At 32.9% G+C, this 16,139-nt stretch overlaps 2 protein-coding genes across 2 annotated transcripts in view; one reads left to right on the top strand and one right to left on the bottom strand.

Annotated features, from left to right (window-relative positions):
* Positions 1 to 293: 293 nt before the first annotated feature.
* Positions 294 to 5,151, top strand: LOC111612441 (glycine receptor subunit alpha-2-like). Its single transcript, XM_023353655.1, has 8 exons — positions 294 to 433; positions 517 to 617; positions 2,150 to 2,217; positions 2,287 to 2,513; positions 3,844 to 3,926; positions 4,003 to 4,137; positions 4,213 to 4,550; positions 4,628 to 5,151. The coding sequence occupies exons 1-8, from the start codon at positions 381 to 383 to the stop codon at positions 4,796 to 4,798; spliced, it is 1,176 nt and encodes a 391-aa protein (XP_023209423.1). The 5' UTR covers positions 294 to 380; the 3' UTR covers positions 4,799 to 5,151.
* A 1,511-nt stretch (positions 5,152 to 6,662) lies between these two features.
* The window catches only part of LOC111612440 (striatin-interacting protein 1-like), a 31,140-nt gene continuing 21,663 nt past the window's right edge, over positions 6,663 to 16,139 (bottom strand). The window contains exons 3-13 of the mRNA XM_023353654.1: positions 15,236 to 15,491; positions 14,970 to 15,145; positions 14,706 to 14,833; positions 14,520 to 14,528; positions 8,488 to 8,562; positions 8,320 to 8,417; positions 8,018 to 8,245; positions 7,888 to 7,954; positions 7,712 to 7,816; positions 7,431 to 7,635; positions 6,663 to 7,353 (exon numbers count right to left, since the gene is read on the bottom strand). Coding sequence (XP_023209422.1) covers positions 7,088 to 7,353; positions 7,431 to 7,635; positions 7,712 to 7,816; positions 7,888 to 7,954; positions 8,018 to 8,245; positions 8,320 to 8,417; positions 8,488 to 8,562; positions 14,520 to 14,528; positions 14,706 to 14,833; positions 14,970 to 15,145; positions 15,236 to 15,491 — 1,613 coding nt within the window. The 3' untranslated portion in view covers positions 6,663 to 7,087. The remainder of the gene's footprint in view (positions 7,354 to 7,430; positions 7,636 to 7,711; positions 7,817 to 7,887; positions 7,955 to 8,017; positions 8,246 to 8,319; positions 8,418 to 8,487; positions 8,563 to 14,519; positions 14,529 to 14,705; positions 14,834 to 14,969; positions 15,146 to 15,235; positions 15,492 to 16,139) is intronic.

The following is a 16,139-nucleotide window of genomic DNA, read 5'->3' as shown; positions in this document are numbered from 1 at the left end:
TACCCCGGGACTCCGGTAATGTCTAGTGAGTGGCACGAAAAGAAATAGTCGAATATTTCCGTAGTTTTGTATGTTATACCGTGCAGATTTCAGACACTCGATGGCAATTTTAACATATTTTAAGTTTTGTAAAATTTCCAATTATAAAGAGCCATTAGATATTGCACAAAATACCTAGTTTCACTAGACAGAAAATAGGCTGAAATACACGCCCGTTTCAACATCCGCGGAAGCCAGGTTAGCATTTCAAGAAATGGCAAATTTCAGCACGTGGTTACCATATATACATTTCGTTATTATTATTTATTTATTGTGCAAACTATACAATTTTAAGGAATTAAAAGTTTTACGGAGATTCTTCTGAAAATATAATTCGAATTATGATAAAATCTCAAGAATTTCTGTTGTTAATTTTGAAGATTATTCAATTTGTGTGAGTATCCTTAGTTTTTAAATTAAAATTCGTCGTAATTATTATTTATAATCTATTAAATTGTCAAAAATTCTGTAAAATAGATATTTAAGTACTTGTTCATCGGGAGGATCGTTGACGTTTGCCGATATTTTACCCGAAGATCCGAATACCTACGATAAAATGCGACCGCCGAAGAAACACGGTAAAAAATTTCGATTAACGTAAATATTTATAACAACTTTCAGTAAAGAATTTAAAATTTGCAGGTTAAATATCAATTAGGGGATTGAAAAACACTGCGTTTGATAACGTATTTCCTTATAATTTTTAGACATTTCAACAATGCCACGGAGCTAATTCAAAACGCTACTCGACACAATTTTAAACATATTATAATATACTTATAACTAATTTTAAAATTATTCATACATCACAAAAGTTATGGATCAATATATTCTAAAGTCAGTACCACAAAATCACTATACCATAGTCACTTATGGGTATATGCGAATACTGAAATGTCATCTATTAAGTATTGCGTTAATGACATATAGGCTAATGAATATTACATTAATGACTACCCCAAAAACAAGGCTTTTTAAAATTTAAAAACTTAAACATTATATCTATTTTTCCTTATGCTTCCACGTGGGAATATTCTACAACAGAATCTTCCATCTTGTCAGCTTCCACAGTTCGGCTTCTTTTGTACTTTTCTTTCTAGAAACTTCAATTTTGTTTCCTCTTCATTTGGTGATATGACGTTTATCTCAGGTTTTACTACTACTTTTTCTGGTGTTGCGTGTTCTTCGGATGCTTCTATTTCTTTCTGTGGTGTAATATATTCTTTGGGTAAACCTATTACTAATTATTCCTGTGATGTTTCTTCTTCTTTCGGCATTACTTGTTGCTCAGCTGTTACATTTTCATCTTTTATACTACATGTTCTTTAGATGGAACCATTTCTTCTTGTGACAAATTTTTCTGATGGTTTCTTGTCCTAATGGTCGCAATTCTTCTGATTCGTCTTCAGTTTAAGTAGATTTTATTTCATCATCTCCTTCGTATTCGGTCGATTTATCTACTTCATCAACATTAAATGTTTTACCATAGCTTCAAACCAACTTCGTTCCTCACTCGTTTTCATTTCGATACTCTGTTATGATTGATCCTGACTTTCATTCTCTATATATTGTGTATCTGGAACTTCGATATTTCTTATCGATCATTAATAAATTGATAAAATGGAATAAGACAAAGACATTTTTTTACTATTAGGCATCTTTCAATTTTGCATCCAGGTCTAAATTTAGCATCCTGAAGGCAGAGATCAACTTCTACTGACGGGGCTCGGAATTAACGGTGACGGTACTTGACGATTGTTGTGACCCAGCACAAGATGATTGCCACGAATCGGGTCGTCACCACCCAACTCGTGGCAATCTTGTCCTGGGCTTGACGAATAAAACTCTTAGACCTATTAACAGTCAGGTTTACTCTTCTTTTTGTTGGTAAAACATACCAACAAAAAGCTGGTTGTCCAGAAATACATCAAATAAAAAGAGAGATTAGTGCTGCTTTTTTGGTGTTAAAAAGTTCATGCTTTTATGTTATTAACACACTTGTTTCATTAGAGATTCTAAAAATAAAAAATAGTCTAGTTCAAAAATAAAAGTGATGCGTAATTGACGTAAAAAAAAAAATGAAATCACACGTATAATTTGTCTAATTTAGGAAAACCGACGATAGTATTTTTTCACGTAACAGTTATGGGATTAGATTCCATTAACGAAGGTTCGATGGTGAGTAAATTGCATATTTAAAATATTAAATGACGCGACGCACGAATAAATCTTCGTTATTTATTATAGACTTTTGCAGCGGATGTATTTTTCGCCCAAACGTGGGAAGATAACAGATTACGTCTTCCCGAAAATATGACGTCGGAATATAGATTAATAGAAGTGGAATGGTTAAAGAACATGTGGAGACCGGACTCTTTCTTTAAAAATGCTAAGCAAGTTACATTTCAAACGATGACAATACCTAATCATTATATTTGGCTCTATAAAAATAAAAGAATTTTGTATATGGTGAAGTAAGTGGATTCGATTTTTAAGGCTGGTTGCACGCCACGACCGTACGATCTTCGCAATACGCGACTTTTATCTTAAGATAATTTCGGCAGGTGACATTTTTCGAGTCGGTTCTAAACAAGAGCTCTTCGTGTGATGACGACGTTGTCGTGGTATATTGGCATTCGAAGAACAAAAAAGGAAGTATTGCGTGCACCCGTATAATTTAATTGACGTGCCAGTAGTTCCGCTTTAATTTCCAGAGAACTGTCTGGACACAAAACAAAATTTAAAGAATTTTATAGAACGAGTCCTGGGAGTTTCCAATTCCTATTGCAACTCGTACCACCTTACCTTGAAAAGCGTGATACCCATCAGGCCTGGCTATTTCTCCATCTGAAAAATTTATTATTATTCTGAAGTAAGTGAATTCAATACTATAGTGGTGCGTACTAAAAAACAGAGGCACAAGCTATAAAAAAGCGCATCGTACATCAGAGGTTGCGGCCGAAGTTTTCATCTCTAAAACGTGAACGTCGAGCGCCGCCATCTCGTAAGCCTAGAAGTTTGACAATGGCGTTTGAAACGTCGAGCATGATTCCACCGATGTTCTAAACGCCGTCGTCAAACTTCTAGGCTTACAAGATGGCGGCGCTCAACGTTCACGTTTTAGAAATGAAAACTTCGGCCGTAACTTGTGTAAAATGTAAGCTTTAAACTCTGATTCAAAGTCAAATCAGTGCTGGCACAGGGTAGCGCTGATTGCATTTGGCCTTGTAAACAAGGAATGCAGTTTTGGTCAACATACATGGGACAAATATCGTTCACCAGTTTCTTTTATGCTTGCAGAATAGGTTAGAAATCGCGAATTTTTTTCGTTTGGACCCCTTGAGGATTAGAATACGAAAAGCGGGCACGTGCCTGGAGTGCCCCAATGTATAGGCATCCCTGGTTGTAACCATTATTTAAACCGAACCGAAACAAGACTGCGTAAGCTCAACATCAAACGTTTTACTTATTTCAATTACAGTATAAAGATTATTTTTAAATTGTTATACCGCCGTGACAGATGCGGATTAATGTTGGGGACTTCGGGAGAAACGGTGATTCCGCAAATCGTAGATAGATCAATTATTAATGTGACTGTAAAGAGAATTAACCCACGCAATAAGAATTTTCGGCTTTCTACTTTGTCGTCTATCCATTATCTGCGGATGATCACAGTCTCATATACCCAGGTTATAAGATAAATATCGCGTATCGCTTAGATACGTATCGTGCAGCCCGCCTAAGGAAATAAAAGTATAATTTTTTCTAAGTTCAAAATTTTATAATTTATTAGATTTTTAATAGGTTAACGTTGGTTTTATCGTGTTCGATGAACTTTGCATCTTATCCTCACGATACTCAGACTTGCTCCCTTCAAATGGAAAGTCGTAAGTGGTAAATTTAATTACGTTCTTAGAAAATTAACATCATTTTATATGGTTTTTTTTAAAAAATACTTTTTAGTGTCTCACACTACGGACGACTTGATATTCGATTGGGATGCCGATCTTCCTTTAGCAGTTGCCGATAATATCGAATTACCACAGCTGGATCTGGTAAAAACCGAAAAAGCCGATTGCACTCAAGTTTATTCTACAGGTTTTCGATAGTATTTTACATTAAACTTACGGTATTTAAATTAATTTTTACGCAAATCGTATTCTTTACATTTAGGTAACTTCACTTGCTTGCAAGTGATATTTACGCTAAAGAGGCGACTGGGATACTATCTCTTTCATACATACATTCCGACATGTCTGATCGTCATCATGTCGTGGGTTTCGTTTTGGATTAAACCCGAAGCGGTACCCGCTCGAGTCACCTTAGGTGTAACTTCTCTTCTTACACTTTCTACTCAACACGCCAAGAGTCAAGCATCTCTTCCACCCGTATCTTACATCAAAGCTATCGATATATTCATGTCTTTCTGTACCGTTTTCGTTTTCTTGTCACTCATGGAGTACGCTCTGGTCAACGTCATTTTAGAAGAATCGGATAAGATAACAAAATACGTAAGTTTATTTCGTTTTAAACTTTTAAAATATCGAATTACCTTTGCTCGGAAATCGATCGATTGCGTTTATTGTAGGAAGAAGAAAGAATTTCAAACTTCCGTCCCAAGATCAATAATCAGAATCGGATGTTGAGACAACGCCAGAAAGCCATTTTGGTAGATCGTATATCGCGCGTAATGTTTCCTTCTAGTTTTATCATACTGAACGTTACTTATTGGTTATATTTTGTAGTACTATACGAATAACTTCGTAAATTTAAAAGAATAGTTTTCAATCTATCGACTAGAAGTACACGGGGTGGCCCAAAAGTCGGGTAACCGCGCTTTTCAATCAAATTCGACAATTTGCAACTGTATCGGAGTATGAAACCAGAAAAATCTTATTTCGTACGATGTTTTTGTAAAACATGCAAGCTATAAAGTAGTGGAATAAAGCTGGATTCACACTATCAGACACGTAACCACACAATGCAACAAAATTTGTCAATTGCTTTAGAGGTGATTAACCTTAAGACGACAATTTAGTCTTTACATTGGCTAGTCGACTTTTGGACCACCACATAGTTTTTTTTTTAAAAATAAAGTTCTATATTGTGCAAGTTATTGTCTATTTATTTATTTATTCATCCATCTATATATTTAAATGACGATGTTTGTTTGCTACGCACGCCTAAGCCGTTCGACCAATTCCTACGAAACTTGGTAGTTACGTTCACCGTTCGCATACTTTAACTTAGATAATGCGGTACATCCTACCACAAAATATTGATTAGATTTCTATATATCAATTAATTTGTCTACATTCTATTTGTTGCACGAAGCGCATCTAGTGGCAAAAAATTTAACAAAATAATTCTTACAAAAAAGGATATAATTGTAAAAATATATATTCTATTCTATATATATTAGTGGAGTTTTCTGGGTTTTCTTCACGTTAGTAACGCCTAAATAGAAGCCAGTCTCCCTTAAAAAGACCTCCCGGAAGGCATCCCTCCCAGGCAGATCGCCCGAGTGTTCCGTTGCCATAACTAAACAATCAAAATAATGTATTGTACAGTACTGTACATACCTCTGGGATTTAGTGAAGTTTATGGTGCAACGACTTTCAACCACGAGCGGTTATCGCTAAATTACTACGAACGTAAGAAATACACAAAGGGAATATAATACTTTACAAGTCAGACAGACTACAGTAATCTTTGGTTTTCGAATGGCTTCGCCAACAGCCACACTGTTTTTATAACCTTTACGAAATAACTAAAAGGTATTCGTTGCACCCGCTTTTTCCTCAACATTTTGACACGCGTAAGATTAAAATACGTAACCTTGACACCGCGCGAGTTTTCCTATACAGTAGAACCTCGATTATCCGGACTAATTGGGGATGAAGGTAGTCCGGATAAGGAAAAATCCGGATAATCGAAACAAATACTTTGTCTTTTAATGATAATACAACACGTTTTCTTTTCGATGACATATCAGTAATATTAAAAGTAAATAATGTATTTAAATCGTGATCAAATTTTCAAGAAACAGACGTTCGTATTGAATTTGGACTACTACTGACCAACGCTAACAGACTACCTATTGTTTAAAAAGCCCTCTGGTGGCGCAAGAAGATGGATTTTATAAAATAAAAAGCAGTTGAAACTGCATTTTTATGAATAAAAATTTGACAAACTATTTATTGTTTCATGACGAGTAAAATTTTTTCGTCGCGTTCGTGGCTTTTAAGTAATGCATAAACCTTCGAGGCGAGGCCCTTCGGACCGCGAGGCACAGGCTGTGGCCCACGTCGTCCATGCCTTATGCCGCCCTTGGTCATAAAAATGATGTAATTTGAATATAAATTATTTATAAATACGTATGTCAAGTTATATTTTTATTACTACGTAAAATATATTTAAGAGTTTACGGCCACTGTGCCGGGTGAGACGTTGTTGAAACAAAAAATGTTATGCACTCCATCACGTACATAAACAGTATCGTAATTCGCCAAGTGCAAATCAGCAAATTCGTAAAATTTTTGTTTATTTTGAACAATCCGGATAATCGAAAATCCGGATAATGGAGGTTCTACTGTATTACAAAAATTTGGGATTTACCGAATATAAAACATTCAAACCGTATAAAAATTTTAATACTTAAAACAAGAATTCTAATACAGTAATTTTAAAAGCGCGACGTTTACACTTAACTTTACAACATACTTTTTCCTACGGTCGCGACGAGACATTGGCCATCGGGCATTAAATTAAAAACAATATTACAAAATAACGTAATGTCAAAAAAATCACTCTTACTCATTCGAACCGATACAGGGCGCAAAAATCTGCATACTAAAGAATTCGTTTAAAAAAAACGTTACTCGGAACAATACTATATACACGAAATCGGAATTTTTATATTAATATATATATAAATGTAACGTGCGGGACGATTCTAATTATAATAGGAAGGAAGTTTTAAATATACGGAAACCTTCTCTTTACGTATTTATATATATATTGATATAAGTAGAGAATCCAATTTAATTTATAGATAATTATAATTAAGAAGCTGATCCCAATCGATGTTGGTTTGAAAAACTTCTCGGTTGACCCACGATTCGTAATGCTGCTTAAACTCTTCGGTCAGTTCGATCTCTCTTCCCAATACGCTGAGAAAGTTATTGTCCACCGGTTGGAAATCCGGATCGGAACTTCCTCCGCTTTTATCGTAACGTCTGTTGTGAAAACGATTGATGCTGGCTTGAAGGGCGAACTCTTCCGCTTGAAAATCCCACGGACGAGCGTCTAGATCTAATTAAAGGAATCGCGCGGTCCGAAATTAACCACGCGTAACGTAACGTTTAAATATATTTAGTAAAATGGCCTACCGTTTCCGTATGCCCAGTCGTCGTTCAGGCGATGACGGACTTTCTGATATATGGCCGACATAGTCTTCATGTTACTCTTCCGCCACTGTCGACCCAGGTACTTGGTCTGCATCTTAAGTAATTTTAAGACGTACAGTTGCATCATGGCGTGTTTTACCTTCAGCGCTCTCTTCAGAATCGGGGCCGACTTGAACACCACCAACATCTTAAAAGGAAAATAAGAATGCGCCATTAAATCCGGCATTTCCTACTGAATTAAGAGGGCAACCGCGCGCTCCTACCATTATCCTAGAATGCTTCCATTTGGTCAGTTTGTTTAAAACTCTCAACAGGTTAATGCAGGAAAAGAGATTCCTCCAACAGTATGGAAGTTGTTCTCCCATTTCCTGAAAAAAAAAAATGAAAACGTTAACGGAGCCGTTGAATTAAACGGGAGAGACGTAAAACCACCTCTCACCAGCACTTCGGCCGTCAGTTCCGGTTGTTCTCCCACGACGCAGGCAGGAAAGTCGATGACCGAAATCCTGAAAGATCGGAAAAGTAAAATGTGTGCCGAGTGCCGAAGAGATAAAATGAAAAGGATTTACATGTTTTTGGCTCCGACGTAGGACATGATGTTTTGATTAAAAAATTTCAATACGAGCGGAATGCAATTGGCAAACATCAACTGTTGGCTCATGTACTCGAACTGGTAGATGTGGTTTATTTTGAAATGTTTTAATAAAAGCAGCAGAATTCCCGACACGGTCTTGACGATTATTTCCTTGTGCCGATTGACGTCGATCCCCAGTTTCATGGATTGTAAAACCGTCATTCTAAAACCATATTTAATTTAGTATATTTTCCGGTTAAATTAATTAATCGCAACTAAAAACTGTTGCGTATTTACGGCATTTCTTCCGGTAAGACGTCGGCCATGATGTTGATGGATTCGGTCTTGGCTTTGGAGGTGGGTGCCGCCGCCAAAAGAATCTTTAACAGGGCAATCTGTTTTAAAAGTATACGTTTTTAGGTTAAAACTGTACAAGTAGAAATTATTTTCGAAATCGTAACTTACCATGTATTGAGGTAAATTCGGAAGAATGGCTTGATACAAAATTTCTACCGGAGTCTGAGGAACACTCATTTCTGTCTAGAAAGATAAAAACGATGCATCCGTTAAATAGTTTATATATCTACTCTCTTTTTCCCCCTCTCCCGCCATATACAGTATATGTATTATATAATATTCGGCCTAAAATCGTCGCGACGCTTTTCGAACGAGCAAGAAAGAGATGGAACCTGGCCGACCAGGTAACTGGAACATTTCTCTGCGAATTGCCGTACGTTTCACAATTCTATTGGTATTTATGTCTATATAGAGTTGTTTAGCCACGCATTTTACGACATATAATCATAAAATGTACTTAAAACCGAGTAAACACATAGAGGTATACCTAAACGTAAATGAAAAATACTGACAATTCAGGTATACCTGCCATATAAACCGTTACGTGTACCCAGCTTAAGTTTAACTTTAGATTAAAAACTTAGTGATTAAAAGCGTGAAGACGAACGAACAGAGAAAGTGCATTACCACCAAATAATATGGAATAGCGACGAATGCTGGAAACTTTTCAATACTAATTTCATTTATTAAAATGACCAATCCCAAATTTTTTACAACCCTGGCAAAAAGTATCTGAACGTGACATAAGAAAATAAAATTGTTTAGTTTGAATTCATTTTACAAGAAAATAAAAATGTAATGTTCGAAACAAAAATATATATTTTATTCATTGGGTTATTAAGTGCTAACTGTTTTAATTTCGGATGAATAAACCAAACCATTTTCCCAAAAAATAATTTTTACATAAAGCAGTATTGGAAAAAGTTTTTAAGCATAAAGGAAGTTAGAAAAAGTATTTGAACATCAATACACAATCTCCACAAAGCACCTTAACTTGCTGAGATAATTTATTTCTATACAAACTAATGTTTTCAACTTTTTCAATATGTCATCCTCAAGTTTTACATAACTTTTGCAAGGACAGTTCCAAAGTGTTCCAAAGTAGAACATCAAAAATATAAACTGAAATAATAATAATGGAAAAGTATACATGCAAAAAACTACCAAAAATGTAATACATTACATAGCATGAAATACAATAATAAAATATTAGTGAGGTAAATTAGGAGCTTCTAAAATATTCTTTTTTAATCACGTATTTCTAGGCCAATGGTAAACTGTCTGTGTCTCTTCCATTAATTAATACATGTATCATCCAACCATCTCTTATAAATTACAATCTATTCAGCCTTCATTGCCAACATTGCACAGTGAGGTATTTGACTGATTTAGCTGGCAAAAATTATATCTATAGTTTTAATTAGTTCAAAGTCTGCTTTTCTACCGAATTGTATCTTCAGTAATTGTGAATAGTTTTTATCAAAAAAATAAGATAATTACATTTTCAAACTAGCTTTTTTATTTTTTTTAATTAAAGCTTATTTGTAAAAAATTTTGTTTGATTTTGTGCAATTGTTTATTTTTTGTCCCCCACCAAACATGGAAGATCGAAAGCAGTATTTTTGGTATATTTTGCTCTTTATTACCAAAAAATCAAAATGCTGTTCAAGAGCGAAAAAAATTGTGTGACGTGTATGGAGAAGATGTATTGACAGAACGACAGTGCCAAAACTGGTTTACAAAATTTCGTTCTGGCAATTTCAATATTGAAGATGCACNCCATATAAACCGTTATGTGTACCCAGCTTAAGTTTAACTTTAGATTAAAAACTTAGTGATTAAAAGCGTGAAGACGAACGAACAGAGAAAGTGCATTACCACCAAATAATATGGAATAGCGACGAATGCTGGAAACTTTTCAATACTAATTTCATTTATTTAAATACATTAACAGAGAAAGATCAACTTTCATTCACTTCATATAAATTTATGCAAATCAATGACAAAAAGTAATTCAAAAATTATAAAACACTAAACAAAATCAAATACAACTCCGTCTATAAATTTAACTAGGACATTGTGCAACTTTGTCGTATCACAATAGAATTGAAGCGGAGCTGGAAGGAAAGAAATGATCCCTGCACCAGTTAGGTACAGAAGAGGCAATTCTTGTACAGTACTTGACAAACATGGACAAGTAAACTTTGCACTTGCTGCTACAAAGAGGTGTATTTCATACCTGCAGGCCAAGGGAGACACAATCCTTTCACTGGCAAGATACAGAGAGACAATCCAAGAACACAGCAATCAATAGCAACTGCCTTGTTCTTGTGTTTTGTAACTTTTCACACCTATTTTCCAATAGGCGTATGTAATACTGTTTTTATTTTTTACCCTTAGGTCTAAATTCCATTAGGTGTGCTAGTTGCATCAGAGAGCATAAACATTGTCACTGTATACTTTGTATATCAAAAACGAAGTCATAAACTCATATTTTTACCTTCCTAACTCTGTTATAAATAACAGAGGGAAAGTATGGCAATCAATCAAAAAATGACTCCCCCAAGATCATGATAAAATTCCATGTGTTTTCCTTCTGTAACTGCAACCCATGAATGAATTCTAAATTGTAAAAGTGGTTTACAGAATAATTTGGACTGATCAGACCTGTTCCACTTGTTCTATGTTCTAATTTATTTAGTTTACAAATTCAAATATATTCACATATGTTGAAGTACATTTACATTTTCTAATCAGTTTCATTAGTTAACAACTTATTGTACATCTTCCTTTTCTTTAAGTTCCTTTTTTAAATAAGCTCCATATCAGTTTTGCTATAAATGTTTGTATTCATTAAGTAAACAACAAAATCTGTTCTCCTTGTGCATGCAAAAACTATTTAAACAAACTATTCCTAAAACAAACATCATTTATAAAATACAACTTATAATATACTGTGAAACATATAATTTTAAAAGAATTGTAAATAATATGCATTTAAAAATGTATAGATAAAGTATAAAGAGAATATATATTCTATAATAACTGATAATTTAACTGTATAAATGATTGATCATTAGTTTTTGGTTTCTGTGTAGAAAGAAATCACATATCATTTTGTGCATTATGTGTGGTGCATTATGAACAAACACTGTTTCAGTTACTATTTCAAACAATGTAAAGTGTCATATTTTTCGTTTCATCAACAAAGTTTTTGTTCAATAAATGTTTCTAATCGTTCACATCATTTTGATTCGCCCTCTATTAAAAACTTTTTTATAATTACCATATTGTTCCATTAATTCTTCAAATGCTGTTTTATTCCATAGAAACTCCAAATCCTCTGTATGTTAAAGATGTATACATATGCTATTAAAAACGAAGAAAATAATTTTATCCCGAAATTTTATTTAAAAATTAATTAATTATAAAAACAAATATTGCACTGTATATGTTACAGTGAAGGTGAATGGCCAGTAAATGTATGCCTTCCCTTCACTAAAATAATCAGTGAATCTGTACTATAGCATTCACAATGTGAAGTTCCTTAAGCAGAACAGTTACTTTAAGGCCAAATGCATCTGCCCAATCTTGCAGTACAAGAGAAGGCTTTTTCAAATGTTATTGTACTTTAAAATGCCAGACTATATGTAAATGGAAAAAAGGGGTACTTTATGGCACTTCTAAACATCATAACTCTGACTTGCTGCAAAAAATAAAAACTTTAATTAAAAGGTTTAAAATTTACTTTTCACAACCTAAGCTTGTAAAGGTTAACAAACAAACAAACTACAGACAGTATACAATCACTAGTAAATGTGGATTCATTCCACATTGATTGATTACAGTCACTAGTAATAGATCAAATTTACTATACCATCCACTTTCACTGTAACATATATAATATTTAAAAACATTTCTCATAGTCAAATAAATTAAAACAGAAAGTTTGTTATATAAATAATTTAGTTTAGTTTATTAGTCTTAAAAGTTGATTCCTTAAATTCAAGTGAGTCACATTTTTTTATAAAACCAAAAATTAAAATTGTTACATAAATATATTATTATTATTATTAAAGCACAAAAGTCATTATTTATTTATAAAAGACGCATAAATTCATATTAATTGATAATTTTTAAGATTTTTATGTTAGAGACAATAGAAATAAAGTTATTTTATTTTCATATGTTACATTATCAATTTACACAACACTATGGAATGGGTTCTCCAACCTTTGCCCGAGAAGGGTCATGTGAACTGTAAAAGACAAATCTAGGGAACCTGGTACAAAAGACACGGTCAAAGCTTGAGATCTTATTTTTGAATAACAATGGACATAAATCAATATAAAATTTGCAACTGAACTGAACTAACATCACCAAAATTGGAGATAAATTTTGTGGCACTCAATATTAAAATCTCTTTTAGATCCTGTATTCGTTGTATGGTGATATTTCATATTTTGATTTCATATACAAACTTTGTTAATACAGATTTGAAGGGACTTATCTGCATTAACAAGGTTTTTATTACGCAAACTTTACAAAAATTTAGCAGTCACACCATTAAATAGCAAAAGCCAAATTTTATCCCAGTTATTTCTTTACATTTTATCTTTGTTTGAATGTTTAAAAAAACAAAAAAACAATCAAACTTGTGTGTTATTCAGACACAATACTCAAAAAAATCTCAATGCTCATTTATCAACAACTGATAAAGTTGTTAGAATTGTATATTAGTCTTTTCTATTTATAAAATCAAATCTGGGAGCTGAATACACATATTGATTTACAAGTTTAAAATAATTAATTTGTTCTGATTTTAATATAAATGGTTTGTGTTTAATTTTAAAATTATGAATTAATTATGGTATTTAACATTGTATTTTCATTGTTTCATTATTTCCATTAATAAAACAATTAATAATAATAATAAATATTTTGTAAACTACAGATTTTTAATCAAAAATCTCTGATCCTATTAACTTTTGGTTTCCTTGCTGATGGGCTAGCCAATGTGATTAATTAAGGCATTGGCCTACAACAATGGAGTATCAAGGTTTGAACCAGGCTGGTAGAAAATCTCCACAAGTTTTTCAGAAGTGGTCTGTTCCAGATACATTGAACCCAACATCTCTCATTGTGGGTTCGGCTAGGTCCAAAATGAGGCAGGAAAATATAACCCTCTTAATAGCCACTGGGCAGAAATAGTAAACAAAAAACTTTAGGTTTCCAATGCACATCAATTTTCTTAAATAATCATTCAGCATTATCACAGCATACAAAATGCAGACTATAAAAAAAAGGTGAAATTTTTCAAATTGAAGCAAACATCAATGTAATTCTAGTTTACTTTTCAGAAGTTTAAATGATTTGAAGTAATTCAAATGTTGATGATAAAACATGTTTATTAATATGAGTTACACAGACCAGATAAATATGCTTTGAGGGTAACATTTGGCCCACAGGCTATAGGTTGGAGAACTATGCTGAAGAAGATCAAGTAATTTAGAATTTTTTTTCTTTTCTTTATTGGAAATAAANCAGCTGGCTTCTTGAAAAACATGTCCAAGGTGGTCTGTTTCTCTCTCTTCTTCAACACCTGTCAGAAATGATGGGCAAGGGTGTCATTGTAGAGATCATTGATCCTGTTGGCCTCAGCTGTGTTTGGATAATGAGTGTTGATAAACTATTGAACCTCTCCCCATTTGACAAGGAAGTTTTTGTCAACTTTCACTCCTTCTGAGGATTTCTTGCTTTGTTTCAATTAAAATCACCTTTCTGTTTTTAGGAGCCATGATTTGCACAATACTTGAATAAATGTAAATACCTTGCACTTAGGTGATGTACGTAATAAACAAGGGAGCAAGCCAAACCCAACGGGAGCTCTGTACTTCAGATATACTAATAATATATTCTAATAAAACTAATATATTATAAAAATAGCAGACATTGTCATTGGCAACAGCAAAAGAGTGGAAACATCATTCACATTTCTTCACAGAAAGTCCGTTGTTCGCTTCACGTAACTGCTGAACGGAAAGTCCGTTGTTCGCAGCCAGTCCGTTGCCTGAGTCACGTAACGGCCAAACAGAAAGTCCATTGTTCACAGCGTCCATTATTCGAGGCATACGTTATACGAGGCACCACTGTATATAATTTTAACATCAATTAAATACTTGAAAAATTGATCATTTTATCATTTATTCCTTATAAAATGACAATAATTCAACAACATACTGATGCAAACAAATTAAATTGTTAATGATAGAGCAATAATTAAGTCTAAAAACAGAATTCATTAAATAATAAATAAAATTACTCACAAGAATAACTTTCCATAGTAGTAGTAATACTTTTTTGATTGGAAAATGAGGAGCAGAACCACTACAAAACCTAGTTACCATCTGGAATAGAGTCACTGCTAATAATTCATCACCAAACATTGGTTGAGCTAACCAAAATAAAAAATCTAGTTGTTATCATATTTATACCAGTTTTATATTTCACATAGTGTACATCAATTGTTAAAAACACAATGTAAATATAATTATTTTAGATATAAAGTGTATAATATGAATAATACTTACAAAGTTCATTTTGAAAATTTTCAGCTAGCCTTAAAATTTCATCAGTATCACTTTCACTTGATACTCTCATTACTTCTACAAATGTATACAAAACACTTAATATAACTCTAAGATCAGTACTGTCACCAAGTGATACAGCTGGTTTCCTTAAAGCTGATGTTGCAGCACTGCTGTTTCTATAAATATTTTAAATATATTAAAATAATTTTTAATTTATAAAAGTACTTAAAAACTGTTATTATTATTAGAAATAAAAAGATTCTTACTCCACTTCCATATTGAGTAACTGTACAAAAGTATGAAAAACACCAGCTTTATAAAGAAAGAAAACATTTTCTCTAGCAATTCTAGGTTGTTGATCAAGTGTCATACATTCTCCAAATGCTCCCTGCAACAAATATAGAATAGCACGCACTGCATGCATTCTCGTGTTTCTTTGAGACACTTCAATTACATCTAATAGTCGTAATATGATTTCTTCTTTTTGTGAAGTCGCTAAACCATTCCACTTTTTGGGATATCCTAAAATGTTAAAAAAAAAAAGTCGTCAAAAGTAAAACTTCTAAGCCAAAATATGTGAAATTAATTAAAACTAAATCTAAAATTCTTATGATTTAGTTATTTTGGATATTCTAACATATGTATTTAATTTTTTTTGTTTTTAATTAAATTAATCATTATAGGAAAGTTATAATTACAATAAGACAAGCAAGTAATTTTAGCATTACCATAATAATGATTACTGTTTTCTTGCATTTTTTAACACAAAACCAGATAGTTGATATAAAATTTATCAACAACTTTAAACATTTCTTTGAATTTATGAATGTTTTGGTAAGAAGTACAAGATTAAAGAACCTTAGTATGTATTTTTAATTCATTCAATAAAAATATATCTTACTGATTAATTAAGTAGACATGCTGTATTAATTTTATATAATAGTTAGAATGCCAGGCTGCAATTTTTTAATCATATTTTTAATGTATTTAATTTATAATATATCCTCTCCACCTCAAATTAGTAGTGGCTTGTCCCTGTACATCATACTTTTCTTTTAACAATAGAGTTGTGCCTGTCATCTATCTAACCCATCAATTGAGTGCATCCAATTCTTAATCACGTAAGTGTGACTTAGAATATATTTAGTCCAGTGTCCANATACCATAGTC

This window comes from Centruroides sculpturatus, unplaced genomic scaffold (assembly GCF_000671375.1).
Source record: "Centruroides sculpturatus isolate CEXI.00-Female unplaced genomic scaffold, Cexi_2.0 scaffold1551, whole genome shotgun sequence".
NCBI classification, from domain to species: Eukaryota; Metazoa; Arthropoda; class Arachnida; order Scorpiones; family Buthidae; genus Centruroides; species Centruroides sculpturatus.
Note: the sequence above shows the minus strand (reverse complement) of the source record. Positions and strands in the feature narration are given on the sequence as shown.

What these genes read in the sequence shown, in the direction of transcription:
- LOC111612441 (XM_023353655.1), top strand. Translation starts at nt 381, where the DNA reads ATGATAAAATCTCAAGAATTTCTGTTGTTAATTTTGAAGATTATTCAA. An exon ending in CTCCCTTCAAATGGAAAGTC is followed by an intron (nt 3,927 to 4,002) that starts GTAAGTGGTAAA and finishes AATACTTTTTAG; the next exon opens with TGTCTCACACTACGGACGAC. An exon ending in CACTCAAGTTTATTCTACAG is followed by an intron (nt 4,138 to 4,212) that starts GTTTTCGATAGT and finishes CTTTACATTTAG; the next exon opens with GTAACTTCACTTGCTTGCAA.